At 36.9% G+C, this 25,267-nt stretch overlaps 1 protein-coding gene across 5 annotated transcripts in view; it reads left to right on the forward strand.

Annotated features, from left to right (window-relative positions):
- The window catches only part of LOC125923826 (disintegrin and metalloproteinase domain-containing protein 32-like), a 181,006-nt gene that overhangs the window by 122,839 nt on the left and 32,900 nt on the right, over nucleotides 1-25,267 (forward strand). For all 5 annotated transcript variants that reach the window (XR_007458172.1, XM_049632438.1, XM_049632437.1 and 2 more), the window contains exons 15-17: nucleotides 11,942-12,047; nucleotides 13,860-14,043; nucleotides 16,458-16,541. Coding sequence is in view for 4 of the 5 variants with exons in the window: in XM_049632438.1 (XP_049488395.1) it covers nucleotides 11,942-12,047; nucleotides 13,860-14,043; nucleotides 16,458-16,541 (374 nt within the window). In the remaining variant the exon portion in view is untranslated. The remainder of the gene's footprint in view (nucleotides 1-11,941; nucleotides 12,048-13,859; nucleotides 14,044-16,457; nucleotides 16,542-25,267) is intronic.

A 25,267-nucleotide genomic window follows, 5' to 3' on the forward strand; every position in this document is an offset into this window, starting at 1 on the left:
TCATGCTCTGTCTCTCTCTGTCTCAAAAATAAATAAACGTTAAAAAAAAATTAAATATCTGGTAGACCAAGGGATACAGGAGTACTGATGCATAGGGGCACTTGTACCCCAATGTTTATAGCAGCACTCTCAACAATAGCCAAATTGTGGAAAAAGCCTAAATGTCCATCAACTGATGAATGCATAAAGAAATTGTGGTTTATATACACAATGGAGTACTACGTGGCAATGAGAAAGAATGAAATATGGCCCTTTGTAGCAACGTGGATGGAACTGGAGAGTGTTATGCTAAGTGAAATAAGCCATACAGAGAAAGACAGATACCATATGTTTTCACTCTTATGTGGATCCTGAGAAACTTAACAGAAACCCATGGGGGAGGGGAAGGAAAAAAAAGAAAAAAAAGAGGTTAGAGTGGGAGAGAGAGCCAAAGCATAAGAGACTCTTAAAAACTGAGAACAAACTGAGGGTTGATGGGGGGTAGGAGGGAGGGGAGGGTAGGTGATGGACACTGAAGAGGGCATCTTTTGGGATGAGCACTGGGTGTTGTATGGAAACTAATTTGACAATAAATTTCATATAATAAAAAAATAAAAGTAAAAGTAAAAAAATAAAATAAAATAAAATAAATATCTGGTAGAATTCCCCTGGGAAACCATCTGGCCCTGGTCTTTTTTTTTTTGTTGGGAGATTTTTTATTACTGATTCAGTTTATTTGCTGGTTATGGGTCTTTTCAAGTTTTCTATTTCTTTCTGTTGCAGTTCTTGTAGTTTGCATGTTTTTAGGAATTTATATATTTCTTCAAGATTGTTCAGTTTGTTGGCATATGATTTTTCATAATATTCTATTATAATAGTTTGTATTTCTCTGGTGTCAGTTGTGATCTCTCTTACGTTCATGATTTTTTTTGGGTACTTTCTCTTTCTTTTTGAGAAATCTGGTTAGGGGTTTATCAATTTTGTTTATTCTTTCAAAGAACCAGCTCTTAATTTTGTTTTTCAGTTGTCCTGTTTTGTGTGTGTGTGTGTGTGTGTGTGTGTGTGTGTGTGTGTGTGTGTTTCTATGATGTTTATATCTGCTGTAATCTTTATTATTTCCCTTCTTCTGCTGGCTTTAGGCTTTATTTGCTGTTCTTTCTCTAGCTCCTTTAGATGTAAGGTTATGCTGAGTATTTGAGACATTTCTGAGGTAGGTAGGCCTGTATTGCAATGTACTTCCCTCTAAGGACCACCTTTGCTGCCTGTCAAAGGTTTTGGACTATTGTGTTTTCATTTCCATTTGCTTTCATGCATTTTTTAAATTTCTTCTTTAATTTCGTTGTTAATCTATTCATTATTTAGGTGAATGTTTCTTAACCTTCATGTATTTAAGGGCTTTTTTTCCTTGTGGTTGACTTCATGTTTCATAACATTGTGATCTGACAATATGCATGTCATGATCAAAAACTTTTTGTGCTTGTTGAGGCCTGATTTGTGACTCAGTATGTGATCTCCTCTGGAGAATGTCTCATGTATATTTAAAAAGAATGTCTATTCTGCTGCTTTAGGATGAAATGTTCTGAATATATCTGTTAAATCCATCTGTTCCAGTGTGTCTTTCAAAGCCATTGTTTCCTTGTTGATTTCCTGCTTAGATAATATGTCCATTGTTGTAAGTGGGGTGTTAAAGTCCCCTTTTGATGTCCATTAGCATGATAGAGGGTTCTCTATCCCCTCACTTTCAATCTTCAGGTGACTCTAGGTCTAAAATGAGTCTCTTGAGGCAATGTATAGATAGGTCTTGTTTTCTAACCCATTCAGTTACCCTGTGTCTTTTGATTGGATCAGTTTGTCCATTTACATTTAATTGATAGGTATGAATTTAGTGCCTTTGTGTTACCTATAAAGTTGGTGTTTCTGGTGATGTTCTCTGTTCCTTTCTAGTCTTTGTTGCTTTTGGTCCTTTCCCCCTACTCAAGAGTCTCCTTTAACATTTCTTGCAGGGCTAGTTTAGTGGTCATGAACTCTTTTAGTTTTTGTTTGTCTGCGAAGCTTTTTATCTCTCCTATTCTGAATGATGATCTTGCTGGATATTCTTGGATGCATATTTATCCCATTCAGCATGTTGAATATGTCATCACAGTCCCTTCTGGCTGCCAAGTTTCTGTGGAGAGATCTGCTGCTAACCTGATTTGTCTTCTCTTATAGTTTAGGGATTTCTTTTCCCTTATTGTTTTCAGGATTCTTTCCTTATCTTTGTATTTTGCAAATTTAACTATAGTATGTCTTGGTGTTGGCCTACTTTTTTTTTATTTTGATGGGAATTCTCTGTGTCTCCTGAATTTGGATATTTGTATCCTCCAGATTAGGGAAGTTTTCTGCTCTAGTTTGCTCAATAAATTTATGCACCTTTTTCCCCCTCTCTCCTTCTTCTGGGACTCCTATGATACAAATGTTATCATGCTTTACAGAGTCACTGAATTCCCTTGGTCTCTATTCATGATCCATTATTTTTCTTTCCAGCTTCATTATTTTCCATAATTTTATCTTCTCTATCACTGATTCATAGCTCTGATTCACCCATCCTAGTTGTCATTGTGTCCAGTCAACCTTGTATCTCAGAGAATATTTTAAATTTCAGCCTGACTAGTTTTTAGTTCTTTTATCCCTGCAGTAAGGGATTCTCTAACATCTTCTATGCTTTTCTCAAGCCCATCTATTATCCTTGTAATTGTTGTTTTAATTTCTGGTTCAGGCATCTTATGTCTGTATTGATTAACTCCCTGGCCATTACTTCTTCTTCCTACTCTTTTTTTGGGGGTGAATTCCTACATATTGTCATTTTGTCTAAGTCACTGTTGTGTGTGTGTTTGTGTGTGTGTGTGTATGTGTGTGTGTGTGTGATTTTCAGAAAAGCCACTTATATTCCTCCCCCTGATAGTAATGTCTTTATTAGGAAAAGATAGATAGATAGATAGATAGATAAATAAATAAATAAATAAAAGGGCCTTTACTGCCTTGAACCTGGTACTTCAGGAGGTGTTTCAGAGTGTACACTCTGCTATTGTGTTTTGGCTTCTCCTTCCCTCACATCAGTCCTCTGCAGAGTTTCTCCTTGCCTTCAGTGGAGGTGTTTGTGCTTTGTTCACTGTTTGTCAAGTTTTAGCTAGGTGTATGCTGGTCTTCTTGTTAAAAGAAGTTAGATCCAAAAAAAGAGGATAGATCCTATTTCCCCTAGATCTGATGCTCTGCATTACTCTATAATCAGTAGACTTGGTTTATGCTGGTGTTCTGGGAGAGGTGCCTGCTCCACTGTCAGGTGGACTTGCCCTAGTGGAGATGCACCTGCAGGGCTCAGTTGGGTGTGGTTTGGTGTAAGCAGCTCCAGCCTCCACTGGATGGTGTTGTGTTGCTCAGTGAAGTGGGTCAGTGCTTATGGGTGGGAGGAAATGGTGCTACTCTGCTCTCTTCAGGAAGCTCTCACAGAAGAGCAAACATTCACGTCTCCTTTTCCCCCAGCTTCCATCAAATCCCTGCCTTCATTAGGTCTCTGTGTTTGAGGTGTCTGGCTGCTAGGCAGCATAGTCTTCCTGTGTTTTGTCTCAGGGGCATGGCTGGATTTCAAACCTCCAAATTTTAGGGATCAGCATGATGTGGTCCTGCACTGATACACTGGGGAGTGTTTTGCCACGCTGTGGCTGCCTCCAGTTCATCCCAGAAAATGGTCACTGGACTGCACAGTGGTTTGGAATTTATGGTAGAGCACAGTAAACACCTGGCACCAAAGTTTTTTGCCCTAAGTTGGTGTCTTTGTTCGTATGCTAGTGAACATTGCAGCATGTTGGGTCCACCAGTTCTTTTGTCCCCAGAGAGGCTGTGCCACCACTCCAAAATGCATTCCCAGAAAGGGAACTGCTTTTCCCTTTGTGACCCACGGGATCCTCAGACCATGCATCCCATTTGCCAGTCTCTGGCCTCCTTGCCCTCCGAGTACTGAGTACCATTAAGCCCACCAGGCACGGCCCTGGCATTGCATGGACTTCTAAAACTTAAGACTTTGTGCTCCACTGCTTATTAAAGCTTTCTGTGGTCAGTCCCTCTCCTTTCTCCTCTTCAATGGTTTTAGGAAAGAGTTTTTCTTGTGCAGTCCCCTGCGCGTGCTTTCACTCTTTGTCTCTCTCTCTTGCTACTCTCTCATGTTCATGATTTCCTTCCCTCTGTGGCACCTGCAGTCCTTTTCTCCCCCAAATTAATTCTCTATAGCTCCTACCTTCCATAAGCCCATTTTTCTACCTGTAGATGTGCAGTTTGTTCTTTAAGCCCTCTGATCAATTTCATAGGTTTTCAGAATGATTTGATATGTATTTAACAGTGTTCAAGGGACGAGCCAAGCTTAGTGTCCCCCTACTCCTCCACCATCTTAACTCCTCTCATCAGTAGAATTTTTTAAGTGGAAGAGAAATAAATGTGTATCCTTAGCTTAGTAGATCTTCTAGTTCATTTCTTGGTAAAATGTATAGGATTATCTTAATAAGAGAAATCAAGGCCTCAGAAATTCCTTACCATAAATTATTCTGTGAATGTTAGTATCCAGAGGGAGCCCACTCATTTCATTAACATTTGGTCCCAAACTCCCAGACTCAAAATCTATCACACATTTTCAGTATAGATGATACCCCACTGTCTTTGGCCCCTAGAAAAGTTCTTTGTAAGTGGTAAATGTGTTGGTATGATAGATACAAGGAATATAGGAATGGTGGCTATTGGAAGATAGTACTTGTGCATTTATCTGAGGTAAAATGGAGTATCTTAGAAACAAATTGTGCTATTGTAGAGTCTATAAAAGTGAGAATATCATTAGGAAGTTTCAAGAATTATATAATGGAAGTTGCAGGTATTCAAAGTGGTTATTCAGTTGAGCTTAGTGTGTGTGATCTCATGAATGGTAATGGATTGCTTATAAAGTATCTGTAGGATCGTTTATGTTAATAGTGATCTCATTTGATTCAGTATTCCAAATTCACCAATTCCCAAAATGTATTTACATAGGTTGAGATGGCTACGTGATCTCCCACTGGTCCTCTGAACCCTGGCTCAGTTTGGAACTTTGTATGGGTCAGTATTATATTCTTGTTATTAGTGAACTTTGGCATCTGGTGTGGTATGAGACACCCATTCCTAAAATTTTTGGCTTACCACAGTGGCAATCCCCTTCACTGGTTAAAAAATAAAGTAAATTGTTATTATACATATATAGTGGTTCAAAGAGCTTTATTTATCTCATATAATATTCTAGAGGTAGGCATGTTATCAGAGGCATTTCAGCAACTTTGCTGTAATGACATTTTCCAGGAACTTGTGGTCTTTATTCTTGCTTAGCAATCCCTTGTGTCTCTGGTAGAAGGTGGTTTCCCAGCACAAAATCTTCATACCAGTCCATGGAATCAAGGAAAGAGGAAATGAGAGTGTACTTAGCTTCTACTTACTGATATTAACTTGATGTTTTGGATATATAATATCTACTGCTTTTCCTCTGGCCAGAATCTAGTCACATAACCACATCTGGTTGCAAGAGAGTCTGAGAAATGTTTTCTTTAGCTTGGTTTCTGTTGCCCTGCTATTAATAAGAAACTTCTGTCACTAGTGGAAAAAAGAAGGAATGGATATTGGGAGGAAATGCCAGTTTCTATGCTATCTTTCCTCTCTCTTTAGCTCAGCATTAGTCATTATAAGTTATGGTAGCATGATACTCTTTGTACTAGTCATGTTTGTCTGGAGTGCTGAAGTTTATATACAGAAGGCAGAGATCAGTATGGATTTGAATATCATCAACTGTTTTATTGATGATAATAAGCAAGATTTCACTGTAAACTCCTAGCTTCATCCCTTCCTGTAGAGATCTCAGGTAGGATTTTCTTAGTACCATTTTCTAGGAGCTGTCCAATATTCACATGACTACTGTGGAAAATATCCTATTAATATAGTATGGTCTAATAATACATTTATTCATATTTGTTTATACTGTAGTGGGTACCTAACCAGATCTGGTCCAATTGCAGTACTCTCCAACCTTGCTACAGTTGGTCTGTGTTAAGATGAGCATCTGACTCATGTTAAGGGAGATTGGGAAGTCCTGAGTCTCTTCTCTGGAATTTTGGGCCATTGAACAAGAGAATTTTCCCTCTAAGTACTCAAAATATCATATGTATAGCTCTAGAGTTTTTGACAGCTATGCTTTTGACCATGTGGAGAAAGGTGGGCCTCAAAGAAATGGAGAAATGAAGCTGGAGTGTAATCATATATGAAAACAAGAGAAAGGGAGATAAACTACTTATATTTCTTCCTTTAATGCCAGTGTAATAAATTATTTAATCTGCTTGTTCTTGTCTCATACTTTTTATGGATTTTCTGGACTTGTTAGAAGTGGTTATTTTTCCATCATTTCAGTTGGTGTACAGCAGTACTCTATAGTTTATTAAAGGTGGAAAAGAATTGTAGGTCAAAGGGCTTCAGATTCTATGAGTAAGACTTATTTATCTTAAATTGCTCTTAAGACTGTCTTAGAAGCCATGAAGAAAAGATTTCTACTTTCTCCTCTCATCATTTGTGGAAAGTTTAAATTGGTTCTATCTGCAAATTCTTTGAAAAATGTAGCATTGATATGGCCTCTTTTAATAAAAATAGGGGATCACAAAACAGAAAATATAATGAAATTAGTGAGGTGACATTGGAAATATAATTTAGAAGAGATTACTAAGAAGTTTGTTTCAAACATTAATCTTTGAAAATCTCTATTGCTTTGGGGCACCTGGGTGGCTCAGTTGGTTGAGCATCTGACTCTCGGTTTCGGCTCAGGTTATGATCTGACAGTTCATGGGATCAAGCCCCACACTGGGCTCTGCACTTATAACGTGGAACCTGCTTGGGATTCTCTCTCTTCCCATCTCTCTGCCCTTCCCCTTTTCACGCTCTCTTTCTGTCAAAATAAATAAATAAACTTTCAAAAAAAATATGTATTACCTCAAAGAGAGTAGGTATGGTTCGTATTGGAGGTCTTGATTTTGGATGTCAAACTCCATAAGGAAGAACGATTATGGGATATAGTTATCCAAGGTGTTGATTTTTTCATTCATTGAATAAATATTTATATAACACTTTAATTGGGTATGGCACTACCCTTCTAGCACTGGAAACCCAGTGATGGACAAGACAAAAAAAAAAGATGTATATTGGAGGTTATAGTCCAGATGGAGGTTATAGTCCAGTGATGGGATCAGGCAATAGACATAAAAAGAAGAACAGTGTTGCTGAAGTGTAGTAAACCAAACTGAGTAAAGACCATGGCAAGAAAATTGGATTTTATCCTTGGGGTAGTATGAAGCCCTTAGAGATATTTAAGTAGGAGACTAATATATGATTTTTATTTATTTATTTTTTAATGACTGATTTATGGTATGGAGAATGCACTATTTTAGGGAGTGGAAAAACAGAAGCAGGGATCACTTAGAAGGCTGTTGTAGAATATTAGAAGAGAATTGATGATAGCTCAACTAGAGTTGTAGCCAGTGAGAAGGTAAGAAGTAATCATACTCTGGCTATATTTAGGAGATAGTGTCAGTAAGACTTGGATTAGGTGGTAGAGGCAGGCGGTAAGGGGAAAAAAGAAATCAAGGAAGATTCTTATTTTGGCCTGAACATCTGGTTGACTAATTGTCCTAAAAACTGAAATAAGGAAGTCTAGGGGTAAATCAGAGTATGTTGAACCGAAGATGAAGTTGAGTTAGATGTCAGGTTATGAAAGCTAAAATTTTAGCTAACATTTCATTGGCTCCCTTTATTCTAGTTGAGAAGAGGTAGCCTTTTATTCCATCTAACTGGAAACATAAGCCAGTAGTCTCTAATAGCAGTCAAGGAGTATAGCCTAAATATTCCTAATGCTCAATGCTATATATGAGGATTGCCTAAATTTTTTGCAATAATTTTCCAATACTTATATCTATTGCCCTAGTACCAGTCATGCACAAATATCTATGCCAGTGTATTTACTATTTAATTGTATTCCATAGCATTTTATAATAGTGTATAGGCAATCTAAATACACTATTTGGACTATGGAAGGACAGATTCTTTTAGTAGATTTGGTTGCTATACTGGATATGAGGTAACATTTTGACATGTGACTTCACATTTGCAAAGTGTTGCCCTTTTAGTGTTTCCATCTTACTCTGGAAGACACAGACTGGTCTGAGAGAAAGTCTCTAACACTAATGAAAGATGGTATTCAGGAGAGAAATTAATATAAAGCTCATTGGTATCTTCACAAAAGATGGACTAATAAAAAATAGGCTAGTTGAAGAACATTAGTTTTAAGAGAATTCATTTGACTACGGATCTTTCTCAACTTATGATGGGGTTACATCTTGATAAACCATACATTTAATACACTTAACCTACTGAACATCAGAGCCTAGGCTATGATGAGCCTACCTTAAAGGTGCTCAGAAAGAACCCTTACATTAGCCTACAATAGGGCAAAATCATCTAACACAAAGCTTATTTTGTAACAAAGTATTGAATATCTCATGTAATTTTTTGGCTACTATACGAAAAGTGAAAAACAGAATGGTTATATGCATACATAATGGTTGTAAGTATATTGGTTGTTTATGCTTATGATCATGAGGCTGACTTGGAATTGTGGCTTGCTGCTGCTGCCCAGCATCACAAGTGAGTATCATACCACTTAGCCCAGGAAAAGATTAAGATTTAAATTCTGAAGTACAGATTCTACTGAATGCATATTGTTTTTGCACCATCATAAATTAAAAAAAAAATGTTAAGTTGAAATGTGAGTCGGGAACTGTCTGTATTCTGTGACTAAACATAATTTTTATATTATATCTCCAAACTGGATTGAATTATCCAATTTCTGACTTGTCCTGGGTAATATCTTGGTGTTTAACAAGTCCTGAATTGGCATTCTTGACCTGGTATTTCAGATTTACAAGTGAACTGATTAGACATTGTGAATACTTAGAAATAACATTGTCTGTCCTAATGGTACTATACAATCACCTTTGATGGGCCAATGTTTAAAACTGGTGAAAAGAGAATTAGGAAATGGTAAAGAAAGAAAAAGAATGTTGGGGAAGATGTAGTTAATGAAAGGAGCAGGTAAACAAGAGAAATCCTCTTGATCCTAAAAGAAAATGGAAAAGGATTAGATGGGAATTCACAGTGGCTAAATAAACATCATGTTAATTAATTCTCATAACAATCTATTGAGGTAGATACTGTTTACTTTTATAGATGAGGCAGCTGGGCTTAGCAAGCTTCATTTTAGAGAAGGTAACTGTGCTAGGCAGAATTTTTTTTCTTAAAGTTTTAATTTAAATTCTAGTTAATTAACATACAGGGTAATAGTAGTTCAGGGAATAGACTGTTCCTGATATATAATTCCAATATAGTGATTCAACAATTCTGTACAACATTCAGTGCTCATTGCAACAAGTGTACTCCTTATCACCTATCACCCATTTAACCCACCCACTCCCTAACTGCCTGTCCTCTGGTAACCATCAGTTTGTTCTCCATAGTTAATAGTCTGTTTCTTGGTTTGCCTGCCTCTCTCCTTTTCCCCTTTGCTCATTTGTTTTCTTTCTTCAATTCTGCATATGAGTGAAATCATATGGTATTTGTCATTCACTGACTTATTTCACTTAGCATAATATTCTCTAGTTTCATCCACGTCATTGAAAATGACAAGATTTCATTCTTTTTTTATGGCTGAGTAATATTCCATTGTGTGTGTGTGTGTGTGTGTGTGTGTATGTATATATATATATATATATATATATATATACATAACTGTATCCATTCATCAATTGATGGACACTTGGGCTGTTTTCATAATTTGGCTAGTGTAGATAATACTGTTATAACCATCAGGGTGCTTGTATCCTTTCAAAATAGTATTTTTGTATTCCTTGGGTAAATACCTACTGCAATTGCTGAATCATAAAGTACTTCTATTTTTAACTTTTTGAGAAACCTTCATACTGTTTTCCACAGTGAGTCCACCAGTTTGTGTTCCCAACAACAGTGCAAGAGGGTTCCTCTTTCTCCACATCTCAACAACACCTGTTATTTCCTGTGTTGTTATTTTTAGCCATTATGAAAGGTGTGAGGTGGTATCTTATCATGGTTTTGGTTTGTATTTCCCTGATGATTGATGTTGAACATCTTTTCGTGTGTCTGTTAGCTATCTGGATGTCCTCTTTGCAAAAAATGTCTCTTCAAGTCTTCTTCCCATTTCTTAACTGGATTATTTGTTTTTTGGTTGTTGAGTTTGATAAGTTCTTTATAGATTTTGGATACTAACCCATTGTCAGATATGCCATTTGCAAATATCTTCTCCTGTTCCGTAAGTTGCCTTTTAGTTTTGTTGATTGTTTCCTTCACTGTGCAGACACTTTATTTTGATGTAGCCCCAATAGTTTATTCTTTCATTGTTTCCTTTCCCTCAGGAGACATATCTAGAAAGAAGTTGCTATGGCCATTGTCAACATTTAGGTCTTTAATCCATTTTGAATTTACTTTTGTGTATGGTGTAAGTAAGTGGTCTAGTTTCATTCATCTGAATGTTGCTGTCCAGTTTTCCCAACACCATTTGTTGAGGAAACTGTCTTTTTTCCATTGGATATTCTTTCTTTCTTTCTTGATGATTAATTGACCATACAATTGTGGTTTCATTTTTGGGTTCTATATTCTGTTCCATTGATCTATGTGCCTTTTTTTAAACTTATATTTTCCAGTACCATACTGTTCTGGTAACTACAGCTTTGTAATATAAGTCAAAGTCCAGAAATGTGATGCCTCCAGCTTTGCTATTCTTTTGCAGGACTGCTTTGTGATTTAGGGTCTTTTGTGATTTCATGCAAATTCAAGACTCTGCTAGCGTTCAGGCCTTGGATTAATCCCCTTCCTTTGAGTTGGGGTAGAACCAGTGAATATGTGATGGAATGTCAATCCTGTGATTATAGTTAATAGTAAAGATGAAGGAATTTTGAAGATGTAATTAAGGTCCATAATTAGTGAACTTTGAGTTAAGTGAAAAGGAAGATCATTCTGAGTGAGCCTGACCTAATCATGTGAGCCCTTTAAAAGATGGGAGATGTCAGAGAGATTCTCTTGCTGGCTTGGAAGAAACAAACTGTCACGTTGTGAAAGGGCCATGTGACTAGGATGTGAGGGGAGTTCTAGGAGCCAAGAGCAACCCCTGCCAGATGGTAAGCAAATGAAGCTATGGCTACAAAAAAAAACCCTGAATTCTACCAACAACCAATGAGCTCAGAAGAGGACTTCAGCCTCTGATGAGACTGCAGCCCCAGCCAGTAACATTATTTAGCCTTATGAGACTCTTGAGCACAGAGAGACCTCACTTGTGTAATATAAATGGGTGTTGTTTTAAATTGCCAAGATTTTGGTAATATTTTACACAGTGATCAAAACTAAATACAGTAATGAAGGGAAAAGGTAGGTAATAGGTTGGCAGCTTTGCTCCTTTCATTTTAGACTTTCTGAAAGTACAATTAGGTTTCTTCAATGAGATTTTGTAATAGACCTGGCTTTTTATATGTTCCTACTCACAAACTAGGAAAATGAGTATCGTTTTCTTGCATTATCTCTCTATTGCCTTGTTCATAGAGCACTCTCATGGTTTACACTTCTGTAACTCTCCTTTCCCCTCATGATATCTTTTGTGATGCAAATAATTGAAAATGAAACAAAAGGGGAAATAATTATGAGCACTACTTTTCACTTTAATTCTCTTTTATTAAACAATCTCACTAGGAAAACTTTTGAATTAGATGCTAATATTAGAAGGCAAAGTAAATATGTAAGAGAGAATGAACTAAGATGAAGAAGGGAGTTTTAATCCAAATATATTTCTAACTGACAGGTTCAAAAAATGCACCATTTGCCTGCTATGAAGAAATACAGTCTCACGCTGATAGGTTTGGGAACTGTGGTAAAATAAGAGGCAAATTTCAATCCTGTTCATGGAGGTATGCCATGGGAATATTAAAGACACTTTTCTTATGTTCTATAAGATTTTTTTTTTTAGTTTTTCTCTCTATATTTCATTCATTCCAGTGGTTTCAAGTATCACATGTGTAAGGGAGTGAATTTTAAATCAAAATCTGTAGCCCTGACATCTTTCTTGTGTTATAGGCTAAATTTCTATCTAATTTTAAACATCTATATGTGGGTGATCATTAGACTTCTAAATTCAATCCAAGATTGAAAGTAATAATATCCATTGCACTTTTCTTCTTTGAACCTGCTCATTTTTCTTTATAAAAATACTATCCTCACTCACTTGATTGTTTGCCCAAGCTGAAGACTGCCCAGTGTCCGTAAAATGAAATTAAATTTCCCCTGCATTTGAAAAGCAAGATTTTTGATATTTTGGTCGTTAATTTGTTTTAAACATTTATTAAGAACCTACTGTTTGGGGTGACTGGGTGGCTCAGTCGCTTAAGTGTCAGACTTTGGCTCAGGTCACAATCTCATGGTTGGTGAGCCTGAGCCCTATGCCAGGCTCTGTGATGACATCTGAGAGCCTGGAGCCTGCTTTGGATTCTGTGTCTCCCTCTCTCTCTGCCCCTCCCCCACTTACACTCTGTCTCTCTCTCTCAAAAACAAATAAACATTAAAAAATGTACATTTTAAAAGAATCTGCTATGTGCTGGACACTGAACTAGATACTCATTAGTAAGCATACATGGCCCTTGTACTTACTGAATTTGTACACTGGTAAACACACCACATAGTTTTGTTTCCTTGGTTGGTTATGCTGTTAATTTTGTTTGGAAATACCTTACTCTGGGGTGCCTGGGTTGCTCAATTGGTTAAGCGTCCGACTTCAGCTCAGGTCATGAACTCACGGTTCATGAGTTCAAGCCCTGCACTGGGCTCTGTGCTGACAGCTCAGAACCTGGAGCCTGCTTTGGATTCTGTGTCTCCCTCTCTCTCTGCCCCTCCCCCACTTTCACTTTCTTTCTCTCTCTCTCAAAAATAAATAAATGTTAAAAAAAAATAGAAATACCTTACTCTGGCTATTGAAATTCTACTAATTTGTAAACTTTGACTTAGATTTATGAATCATCTTCTCTATGAAGTTTCTCCTAATTGCTAAGTTAGAATGGGTCCTCATCTTAAATCTCTGTGAGAATTAATTTATTGTGGCACTTTTAATGGGATTTATATTACATTTAGTATTAAACTGTAAGGTCCTTGAGGTTAAGAGTAACAACTTATCACTCTGTCCCTCTACAGAGGGATATGAGATACTTGAGTGAATTGATTATTTGACAGTAAGTATATAATTCTTCACAGTGAATAAAAGACCTTTCATTAGCAGCATTGAAAGATAAGCTTGCAGAGTGATTTTCTTTTTAATTTTTAAAATATTTATTCATTTTTGAGAGAGAAAGAGAGAGGGAGAGAGAGAGAGAAGGAGTGTGCATTGGGAGGGACAGAGAGAGAGGGAGACACAGAACTCAAAGCAGGCTCCAGGCTCCAGGCTGTCAGCACAGAGCACAACACAGGATTTGAACTCATGAACTGTGAGATCATGACCTGAGCCAAAGTCAGACGCTCAGCCAACTGAGCCACCCAGGCATCTCTGGAGTATTTACTTTAAATGTTAGTGTTAAAATGTTACATTTTCCCTAGTTACATTTGCCATAAATGGAGAGCTGTACTTGGTTTTGTTTTGGGTTTTTTTGTCAAAGAAAGAAAATCTGAAGCATTTCTAACAAATTCCTAACAAATACCTAATGTGTAATAATCATATAATTTTACTATGTTTGCAGGAATCTTCAATGTGGGAGACTAATTTGTACTTACCCTACACGAATTCCTTTTCGCAAAGAAAATGGCGCTGTGATTTATGCTTTTGTACGAAATAATTTATGTATAACCATAGACTACAGATTGCCTAATGCAAATCAAGATCCAATGAAAGTCTCCAATGGTTCTCATTGTGATGAAGGGAGGGTAAATGATTTAAAATCTATTTTTTTAAATCTAGTTTTATTAATTTCTTTAATATTTTCATTTAAGTATCAAATTTCAGTTCATTTCTATGTAACTTTAAATATTTGGATAAGGAGAAAATGAATAAGCTTCATTTTGTCTCCAGATATTAAGAGGGCAATAGGAATGTTTGATCTTCTTCAGAATTTCAGTATTGTGACCAAGGAAACTCCCAAGTGTTTTGGAACTGGAGTGTGAGGGGAGCTATCTTGTGACTATGTTAAGTACTCCATTGCATGGAAATTCACCTTTCTTCTTAGAGAAGAAAGAAGAAATCCCCCTTAGTAATATATGTCTCTTCGTAGCCCAGTAGATAAGAGCACCACTTAGATCAGGCTTCTTAGAATCAATTCTTCAAAACTTCCTATTTTTTGACATTCTGCAAGTAACCTAACCAGTCTGAGATGCCACAACTGGATGTAAAGTGGTGATAGTAATAGCATTTACTCTATGGGGTTATTGCAAAGATTAAATGAGATTCCTGGCACATAGAGCTAAATGTAGATTGGCTATTATTATTGATTATTATAATTAACTATGTTTGAGGCTAACCCAAATCTGGAGAAAACATAGGAGGAATAAACTTACTTGAACATTTCATTTAATTCCTGGCCAGATCCTTGCTTATGAGGAATGATAATCTAGTGTAGGCCTTAAATGCCTCCTTAAAGGATGTATATACCAAGGAGCTCAGTAGCTATATTTTGGCTTTGCAGCCAAAACAACTAAAAAATGAAACATAGTCAACAAATGATTTGATATTATTCAGTCGATAATTTAGTAAGAATAGAATCCATTTTATAACATGGACAGTTCTTCTCAGTGTTAATGTATGAAAACACATTTTACCAGATAGTTTTTAATGATATTATAAATCACATTGATGAAACCTTCTTGGCAACTTTTTTTGTCAGTAGCATCCTAATATAACAGGACTCTTCATCTCAGTTTCAACTGAGGCAGGCATGCAATAGATACTACACTCAAAGGGAGTTTTAGACACACCATCAAGGCCAAGAACTAATGAGAAAACTCAACACAGTGAAGGTTTAAAAGAATTGTTAGTTTGTTTGCACTTAGAAAGTGTTTTGTGAGGCTATTTTTTTTAAGTCAGACACTCAACTGAGTGAGCCACCCAGATACCCCTAAAACTATTTTTTTGAAGAGTTGTACTGTGCTTTAACGTTTAAAAGGAAATCATTTTCACATACTACATCCCATTTTAACTTCAAAACAAATCTCAATGCTTTAGAAAAAGTATGATTTGTACTCAGATAAGAAAACTGTATCTTAGAGTAGTTGATACTGCTGTAAATACTGGAGTTGGTAATGTATCCTTAATCCTCTGATTAATACACTTTAAACTTAGAATGATTATATCCGGATGTTTCATACATTCCATAATATAATTTAGATATGTATAGCATATTTTAATAAAGATTCCTATCAACTTTATTAGAGAATTCTAATAATAATTCATATTTGAGGAAAATTTACTATATGTCCTGATTATATTGAATTGATTTTCTTTCGATGCAAACTTTTGATATATGCGACAAATACAGCATATTCTTTTAACTGTGCTCTTAGGAATAGTTTTGTTAGATTTCAGGGTATTATAAGTGGTTATGTGAACATGATTTTTTTTGGTCTTATTTGTATCTCTCACTTCCCTACATTGAATTATTTTTTTTAGCTAATTTTTAAAAATAAATGTTTATTTATTTTTGAGAGAGAGGAGGGGGGGAGAACATGAGTGGGGGAAGGGCAGAAAGAGAGAGGGAGACAGAGGATCTGAAGAGGGCTCTGCACTGGCAGCAGTGAGCCTGATGTGGACTCGAACCCACAAACTACGAGATCATGCCCTTAGTTGAAGTCAGACAATCAACAGCCTAAGCTACCCAGACTCCCCTAAAACGAATTTTTTACAGCAGTTTTAGGCCCACAGCAAAACTGAAAGGAAGGTACAGAGTTCCCATATACTCCCTTGCTCTCACATAAGCATAAGACTATTATCAACATCCCCCACTAGAGTGGTACATTTGATACAATTGATGAGCTTGCATTGACACATCATTATCACCCACTCCATAATTTACATTAGATTTATCTGAAAAATTGCAAAATACTTGGAGATTAAACAACACATTTTTAAATGTGCTAAAGGAGAAATTTTAAGACAATTTGAAAAATATTTTGAACTAAATGAAAATGAAAACACAACATAAAAATTTGCAGGTTACAGCAAAAGCAATACTTAGATGGAAATTTATTACATTGAACACTTATGGTCTTATGGTATAAAATTACTGACTTTTATGTCAAGGCAGCTGGACTCCTTTAACATGGAAAAAAGATTTTTTTTCTTTTTTTAGATCTGTGTAAATGGTGAATGTGTAGAATCAAGAATAATTAAGTCTGAATCATCTGTCTGTTCAAAAAAGTGCAACGGACATGGAGTAAGTAAGCACAAAATTTGTTTCCCCAAATTACATCTATTTGGACACTTTTAAAAAAATTAATTAATTAACTAATTTTTAAATTTACATCCAAGTTAGCATATAGTGCAACAATGATTTCAGGAGTATATTCCTTAATACCCTTAGCCCATCCCCCCTCCCAAAACCCTTCCAGCAAGCCTCTGTTTGTTCTCTATATTTAAGAGTCTTGTTTTGTCCCCCTCACTATTTTTATATTATTTTTGCTTCCTTTCCCTTATGTTCACCTGTTTTGTATCTTAAATTTCACATGTGAGTTAAGTCATATGATATTTGTCTATCTCTGATTGACTAATTTCACTTAGCATAATACCGTCCAGTTCCATCCACATAGTTGCAAATGACAAGATTTCATTCTTTTTGATTGCCGAGTATACATACACCATTGTATACATTCACCACTTCTTTATCCATTCATCTATCGATGGACATTTGGGCTTTTTCCATACTTTGGCTATTGTCGATAATGCTGCTATAAACATTGGGTGTAAATGCCCCTTCAAAACAGCACACCTATATCCATTGGATAAATACCTAGTAGTGCAATTGCTGGCTTGTGGGGTAGTTCTATTTTTAATTTTTTGAGGAACCTCCATACTGTTTTGCAGAGTGACTGCACAAGTTTGCTTTCCCAGTGCTTTTGCAGAACAAAAGAGATCCTCTTTCTCTGCATCCTTGCCAACATCTGTTGTTTCCTGAGTTGTTAATGTTAGTCATTCTGACAGATGTGAGGTGGTACCTCATTGTGGTTTTGGTTTGTATTTCCTTGCCGATGAGCGATGCTGAGCATCTTTTCATGTGTCTGTTTGCCAACTGGATGCCTTCTTTGGAAAAGTGCCTATTACTGTCTTTTGCCCATTTATTCACTAGATTATTTGGTTTTTGGGTGTTGAGTTTGATAAGTTCTTTATAGATTTTGGATACTAACCCTTTATCTGATACGTCATTTGCACATATCTTCTCGCATTCCATCGGTTGCTTTTTAGTTTTGCTGATTGTTTCCTTCACTGTGCAGAAGTTTTTTATCTTGATGAGATCCCAGTTTGGCTATTCAGGGTATTTTGTGGTTCCATGCAAATTTTAGGATTGTTTGCTCTAGCTTTGAGAAGAATGCTGGTGCAATTTTGATTGGGATTGCATTGAATGTGTAAATTGTTTTGGGTAGTATTGACATTTTAACAATATTTGTTTTTCCAGTTCATGAGTATGGAATGTTTTTCCATTTCTTTGTGTATTCTTCAATTTCCTTTATAAGCTTTCCATAGTCTTCAGCATACAAATCTTTTACAACTTTGGTTAGGTTTATTCCTAGGCATTTTATGCTTCTTGGTACAGTTATAAATGGTATCAATTTCTTGATTTCTCTTCTGTTGCTACATTATTGGTGTACATAAATGCTATTTACATTTATGGTGTGTACATTGATTTTGTGTCCTGCGACTTTGCTGAAGTCATGTATCAGTTCTAGCAGCTTCTTGGTGGAGTCTTTCGGGATTTCCATGTAGAGTATCATGTCGTCTGTGAAAAGTGGAAGTTTGACTTCTTTGCCAATCTGGATGCCTTTTATTTCATTTTGTTGTCTGATTGTAGAGGCTAGGACTTCCAACACTATATTAAACAACAGTGGTGAGAGTGGACATTCCTGCTGATTCGTGATCTCAGGGGGTAAGCTCTCAGTTTTTCTCCCTTGAGGATGATATTAGCTGTGGACTTTTCATATTTGGCTTTTATGATGTTAAGGTATGTTCCTCCTATCCCAGCTTCTTGAGGATTTTTATTAAGAAAGGATGCTATATTTTGTCAAATGCTTTTTCTGCATCTATTGACAGGATCATATGGCTCTTATCCTTTCTTCTCTTAATGTGATGTATCACACTGATTGATTTGTGAATATTGAACCAGTCCTGTATCCCAGGAATGAATCCCACTTTATTGTGTTGAATAATTCTTTGGATATACTGTTGAATTCAATTTGTTAGTGTCTTGTTGAGAATTTTTGCATCCATGTTCATCAGGAATATTGGCATGTAATTCTCCTTTTTAGGGGGTTCTCTGTCTGGTTTGGGAATCAAGGTGATGCTGGCTTGATAGAATGAGTCTGGAAGCTTTCCTTCCATTTCTACTTTTTGGGACAGCTCTCAAGCTGTCAAGGATAGGTATTAACTCTGCTTTAAATGTCTGGTAGAATTCCCCTGGGAAGCCATCTGGCCCAGGAGTCTTATTTGCTGGGAGATTTTTGATAACTGATTCAATTTCTTTGCTGGTTATGGGCCTGTTCAAATTTTCTGTTTCTTCCCCTCTGAGTTTTGTTAGTGTGTGGGTGTCTAGGAATTTGTCCATTTCCTCCATGTTGTCCAGTTTGTTGTAATATAACTTTTATAGTATTCTATGATAATTGTTTGTATTTCTATGATGTTGGTTGTGATCTGTCCTCTTTCATTCATGATTTTATCTATTTGGGTCCTCTCTCTTTTTGAGGAGTCTGGCTAGGGGTTTATCAATTTTATTTTTTCAAAAACCAGCTCTAAGATTCATTGATATATTCTATTTTTTTGGGATTTTATATTGTTTATTTCTGCTCTAATATTTATTATTTCTCTTCTTCTGCTGGCTTTGAGGTTTCTTTGCTGTTCTTCTTCTAGTTCCTTTAGGTGTCCTGTTAGATTTTGTATTTGGGATTTTTCTTGTTTCTTGAGATAGGCCTGGACTACAGTGTACTTTCCTCTTAGGACTGCCTTTCCTGCATCCAAAAGGGTTTGGACTGTCCTGTTTTCATTTTCATTTGCTTCCATATATTTTTTAATTTCTTCTTTAATTGCCTGGTTGAGTCATTCTTTCTTTAGTAGGATGTTCTTTAACCTCCATGCATTTGGAGGCTTTCCAAATTTTCTCTTATTGATTTCAAGTTTCATGACATTGTGATCAGAACAACATATGATCTTATCTCTTTTATATTTATTGAGGGCTGTTTTGTGACCAAGTACATGATTCTATTTTGGAGAATGTTCCATGTGCATGTGAAAAGAATGTGTATTCTGCTGCTTTTGGATGAAAGATTCTGAATATATCTGTCAAGTCCATCTGGTCCAGTGTATCATTCAAGGCCATTGTTTCTTTATTGATTTTTTTCCCAGATGATCTTTCCATTTCTGTAAGTGGAGTATTAAAGTCACCTGCAATTACGGCATTCCTATCAATAAGATTGCTTATGTTTGTGATTAATTGATTTATGTATTTGGGTTCTTTGAAGTTGGGAGTATAAACATTTACAATTGTTAGCTCTTCTTGATGGATAGATGCTGTAATTATGATATAATGCCCTTCTTCATCTCTTGTTACAGCCTTTAGTTTAAAATCTAGTTTGATATTAGTATGGCTACTCCAGCTTTCTTTTGACTTCCAGTAGCATGATAGATGGTTTCCATCCTCACTTTCAATTGAAAAGTGTCCTCAGGTCTAAAATGGGTCTCTTGTAGACAGCATAAATGGATCTTGTTTTTAAATCTATTCTGATAACATATGTCTTTTGATTGGAGCATTTAGTCTGTTTACATTCAGTGTTATTATTGAAAGATATGGATTTGGTGTCATTGTGTTATGTTTCAGTTTCATGCTTGTGGTGATGTCTCTGGTCCTTTGTAGTCTGTGCAGCATTCTACTCACAAAGCCCCCCTTAGGATCTCTTGCAGGGCTGGTTTAGTGGTCATGAACTCCTTCAGTTTTTGTTTGTCTGGGAAAGTCTTTATTTCTCCTTCTATTCTGAATGACAGCCTTTCTGGATAAAGGATTCTTGGATGCATGTTTTTCCTATTCAGCACATTGAATATTTCCTGCCACTCCCTTCTGGCCTGCCAAGTTTCTGTGGATAGGTCTGCTAGTACCCTGATGTGTCTACCCTTGTAAGTTAAGGCCCATTTGTCCCTAGCTGCTTTCAGAATTCTCTCTTTATCTTTGTAATTTGCTGGTTTCACTATGATATTCCATGGAGAAGATCTATTCTTGTTAAATCGGAAGGGCGTTTTCTGTGCCTTCTGGATTTGGATGTCCATTTTCTTTCCCAGATTAAGGAAGTTCTCAGCTATAATTTCTTCCGGTAAACCTTCTGCCCCTCTCTCTCTCTCTCTTTTCTTCTTCTGGAGCTCCTATGATACAGATATTATGTTTCATTGAATCACTTAGTTCTCCAATTCTCCCCTCATGGTCTAGTATTTTCTTATCTTTTTCTCAGCTTCATCATTTTCCATAATTTTATCTTGTATTTCACTTAATCTCCCCTCTCCCTCCTCTATCCTTGCTATCACTGCATCTAGTTTATTTTGTACCTCATTCACAGCATTTCTTAATTTTTCGTGACTATTTCTTAGTTCCTTGATCTCTGCAGTAATAGATTCTCTGCTGTCTTCTATGCTTTTTCAAGCCCAGCAATTAATATTATGACTATTATTCTAAATTTTTGCTCAGTTATATTGTTTATATCTGTTTTGAGCAATTCTCTAGCTGTCACTTCTTCCTGGAATTTCTTTTGAGGAGAATTCTTCTGTTTCATAATATTGACTAGTTTTCTGTCCCTTTTGTGTTTTAATAGTTTGCTATGAGTCCTGCTCCTGCAAGCACTACTATATTAAAAAGGGGTCATAATGCTGTCCAGGGTCTGGCCCTTCAGGAGGTATTTTTGGAGTGTGTTTCATGCTGTCTGTTGTTGAGACTCTGGTTGCTTTATCTCCCTACTTGTAGTGGTGGTTTGGTCCTTCCACCACATGTGCTTTGATTTGTTGAAGTATCCCTGGAAAAAATTTTTTTAAAAAGGGTGGTGGTGGTGGAAGAGGCCTTGTCCCATAGAAAGAGAGAAATTACTGAGGTGGGGTAAAGGAAAACAAACAAAAAATTGACCAGGCAGAGGATCAGAGAAACTATAGGGCTTAGTCCATAGAGAGAAAGAGGAACATAAATAAGGAGATACAGAAGAGCTATAAAAGGAATAGATTCAAAATGTCTGCTTAAACAAACCAACAACCAGAACAATCAGACTAGAGAATGGAAGAAATAAGAGGAATAAAAGGAAGAACACACACACACACACACACACACGCACACACACACAAATAAGAATTGACCAAGAACCAAATCAGAGAATGTAAAACCACTCGATACTTGATATTTGATGGTGCCTTGGAACCAGTGCCTGCGCTGGTCTGGAGGAGGGACTGTTTGGTCAGTGTCAATCCTGCTCTGTTAGATACATAGTTACCAGGAACAGAGAGACATGGTTTGGTGTAGGCAGGTCCTGCCTCCACTGTGCGCCCACTGTCTGTTCCCTGAAACCCTGCTTTGTTGGTGATGGGGAGAAAAATGGTGACACCCCAGTCTCTCCTCCCTGGACCAGGGGTCCCAAACCAATCTGTTCAGATCATCCTCACAGTGCAACATGGGCAGGAGCAGGCTGGTTTTGTTCCACTCCATAGTCTCCTGAACTTCCTAGGTGCTTGACTGGGATTCAAACCTCGATGTCTGAAAGGATCCCACTCCATGCACCCTGGTTCCAGAGAAGTGCCACTCTTCCCAGCCCACTGACTAATGGCCTCTAGTTCCTCACAGTGCTGACTGGGCGCAAGTGGACCTCTATGTCCGCTCCACCATTTCCTGCACTTCCCTGGCACTCGGCTGGGATTCAAACCCCTGTGTCTTAAAGGATCCCACTCCATGTGTCCCAGTTCCAGTGTACTGTCACTCTGGGTACTGTTACAAAGGTCCTCTGTGTGGCAGGGGCCTGCAGGGTCTTTTGTCTTTTGAATGGCTGTTTGCCTTCTTCCCACAGCACTCAAGGGAGAGGATTGCTCTCTCCAACTGCACCTGGGAGCTAGCTATGGAACCCAAGGCTGGTTCCCCTCCTCCCCAGGTGCTTGAGTAGGGCGGAGAAAGCCTCACAGTTAGAAATTGGTTCTTTCTCTGTTTTTTCCATTCCTTGGTTTGTGGTTTTCCTCTTGTCCAAATATAATCCTACACTTCCACAACCTCTCTTTCTATTACTTTTGTCTCTCCACAGAAGGGGATCCCTCCCCTCCATGCCTACACCGCCCTTTTTCTCTCTCCCGGTTCGCAGTCATCCACCTATGGCCCACCAAGTTGTCCCTGTGGGCCCCTAGATATGTTTCTGTCACTCCATTGCCCAGATTCCTGGAATTTCCAGTCTTCTGGCCTCAATACTGCTGTGCTTGAGGGATGAGGGAACTTTGGGTCCCCCTACTTCTCTGCCATGTTGACTGACTCTTGATACTGATGAATCTTAAAAAAACCTTATTTATACATCCAGTGCTAAGTTCAATTTATTATAAAAAATTTTTTCAAATACTATTTTAAAGAATAGAAACCTAAAATATGTTGTATGTGTATTGTGTTTGTATAGTTGAAATATTTGGTTTGGTGTTATGGTTGTCATATAAAAGAATTATAGCCTCAGAATACCTAGGTGGCTCAGTTGGTTAAGCATCCAGCTCTTGATTTGAGCTCAGGTCATGATCTCATGGTTCGTGATTTCCAGCCCTATGTTGGGCTCCATGCTGACAGTGTGGAGCCTGCTTGGGGTTCTCTCCCTCTCTTTCTGCTTCTCCCCCACTTTCTCCCTCTTCTCTCTCAAAATAAATAAGCTTAAAAAACCCTCTCATTTAAAAAAACAATAAGAGAATTATAATTGTAATCTCATCTTGATAGATATATTTTAATGTTTATTTATTTATTTTAGGGGGTGGGAGAGGGTAAGAGAGAATCCCAAGCAGGCTCCATGCTCTCAACTCAAAGCCCGACATTGGGCTCAATCTCACAAATTGTGAGATCATGACAGCCAAAATCAGGAGTTGGATGCTTAACCAACTGAGTCACCAGGTGCTCCTGATAGATATATTTTAATAAAAAAAAAGAAAGAAAGAAAACTATTCCTACCTTTTGCCCACTAAGCTTCTAATTTCCATGTGGTGTCTAAGATGTGGTGCTATGTATATTATCATTTGTCTGATATGTATAATGGCTGTCTTATTTATTGACCTGACTATTCTCACAATAGTATAATACTATTTTATGTTTTATAGCAATTGGTAAAAAACAATTACAAATTAATATTAGATATGTCAAGTTTTCTAACTATTCTCTCGGATTATTTATTCAAATCTTTGTTATAATATTGGGAAAGTTTTGTGGTTTTCTTCATGTGATGTTGAATATACTTTGTTAAAATTATTTCTTCATATTCCATTGTTTGTTTTTAGTGTGATTAGGGATCTTTCCCTATTTTTTTTTCAATATATGAAGTTTATTGTCAAATTGGTTTCCATACAACACCCAGTGCTCATCCCAAAAGGTGCCCTCCTCAATACCCATCACCCACCCTCCCCTCCCTCCCACCCTCCATCAACCCTCAGTTTGTTCTCAGGTTTTAGGAGGCTCTTATGCTTTGGCTGTCTTCCACTCTAGCCTCTTTTTTTTCCTTCCCCTCCCCCATGGGTTTCTGTTAAGTTTCTCAGGATCCACATAAGAGTGAAACCATATGGTATCTGTCTTTCTCTGTATGGCTTATGGGGATCTTTCCCTATTACATTTAATGTGTAGGGAAGTTAATAATATTTGCACATTCATTTCTGTTTATATAACTTACTAAACTATAGAAAACTTGGAACAGACACTGGAGACATCAGAAAAGTCGTTGTTTTACTAGCAACAGTAGCAGTAAGTTAGCCCTAGAGAAAAGGATATTCTAAATCTGCCCTATAAAAACTTAAAGATAATCCTTATCAAACTGCTTTGCAGGTAATTTAACTGTCTCCCAGCACAAAGTATAGCAATCTTTAAAGGGAAACTATAAAATCTATATATTCTACAATATCAATAATATCCTGCATAAAATTCTTAAAAATAAGGAAATATGCCAAGAAGGAGAATTATGTAACCTATAAGGAGAAAAAAATTAGTCAATAAAAATGTACCCTGAAATGTTTAAAATGATATAATTACCTGATAGGAACTTTTTTTTTAATATGAAATTTATTGTCAAATTGGTTTCCATACAACACCCAGTGCTCATCCCAAAAGGTGCCCTCCTCAATACCCATCACTCACCCCCCCTCCCTCCCACCCCCCATCAACCCTCAGTTTGTTCTCAGTTTTTAAGAGTCTCTTATGTTTTGGCTCCCTCCCTCTCTAACCTCTTTTTTTTTTCTTCCCCTCCCCCATGGACTATAAATATTCTCATGGAGTTAAAAAATATCAACATAATAATAAGAGAATGGGAGATATAATTTCTAGAGATGGGAAAATATAACTGAAATGAAAAATTCCATCAATGGGATTAACTGCTCAACAGACACAATAGAAGATATCAGTAAATTTAAAGATAAACCAATAGAAACTATTTAAATTGAAGGAAGAAGATTTAAAAAGATTGAAAAAAAAACCATGAACCAGTATTCCCTCTTTTTTCTACTTCATTATTCTCCATAAATTTGTCATCTATATTGCTGATTCGCTGCTCTGCTTTACCCATCCTTGCCGCCGCGTTATCTATTTAAGCTCAGTTACAACATTTTTAATTTCATCCTGACTAGCTTTTACTTCTTTTACCTCCACAGAAAGGGATTCTATTCTATTTTCAACCCCAGCTAGTATTCTTATTTTGATTCTACATTCTGATTCAGACATCT

This window comes from Panthera uncia, chromosome B1 (genome assembly GCF_023721935.1).
Source record: "Panthera uncia isolate 11264 chromosome B1, Puncia_PCG_1.0, whole genome shotgun sequence".
Lineage (NCBI taxonomy): Eukaryota > Metazoa > Chordata > Mammalia > Carnivora > Felidae > Panthera > Panthera uncia.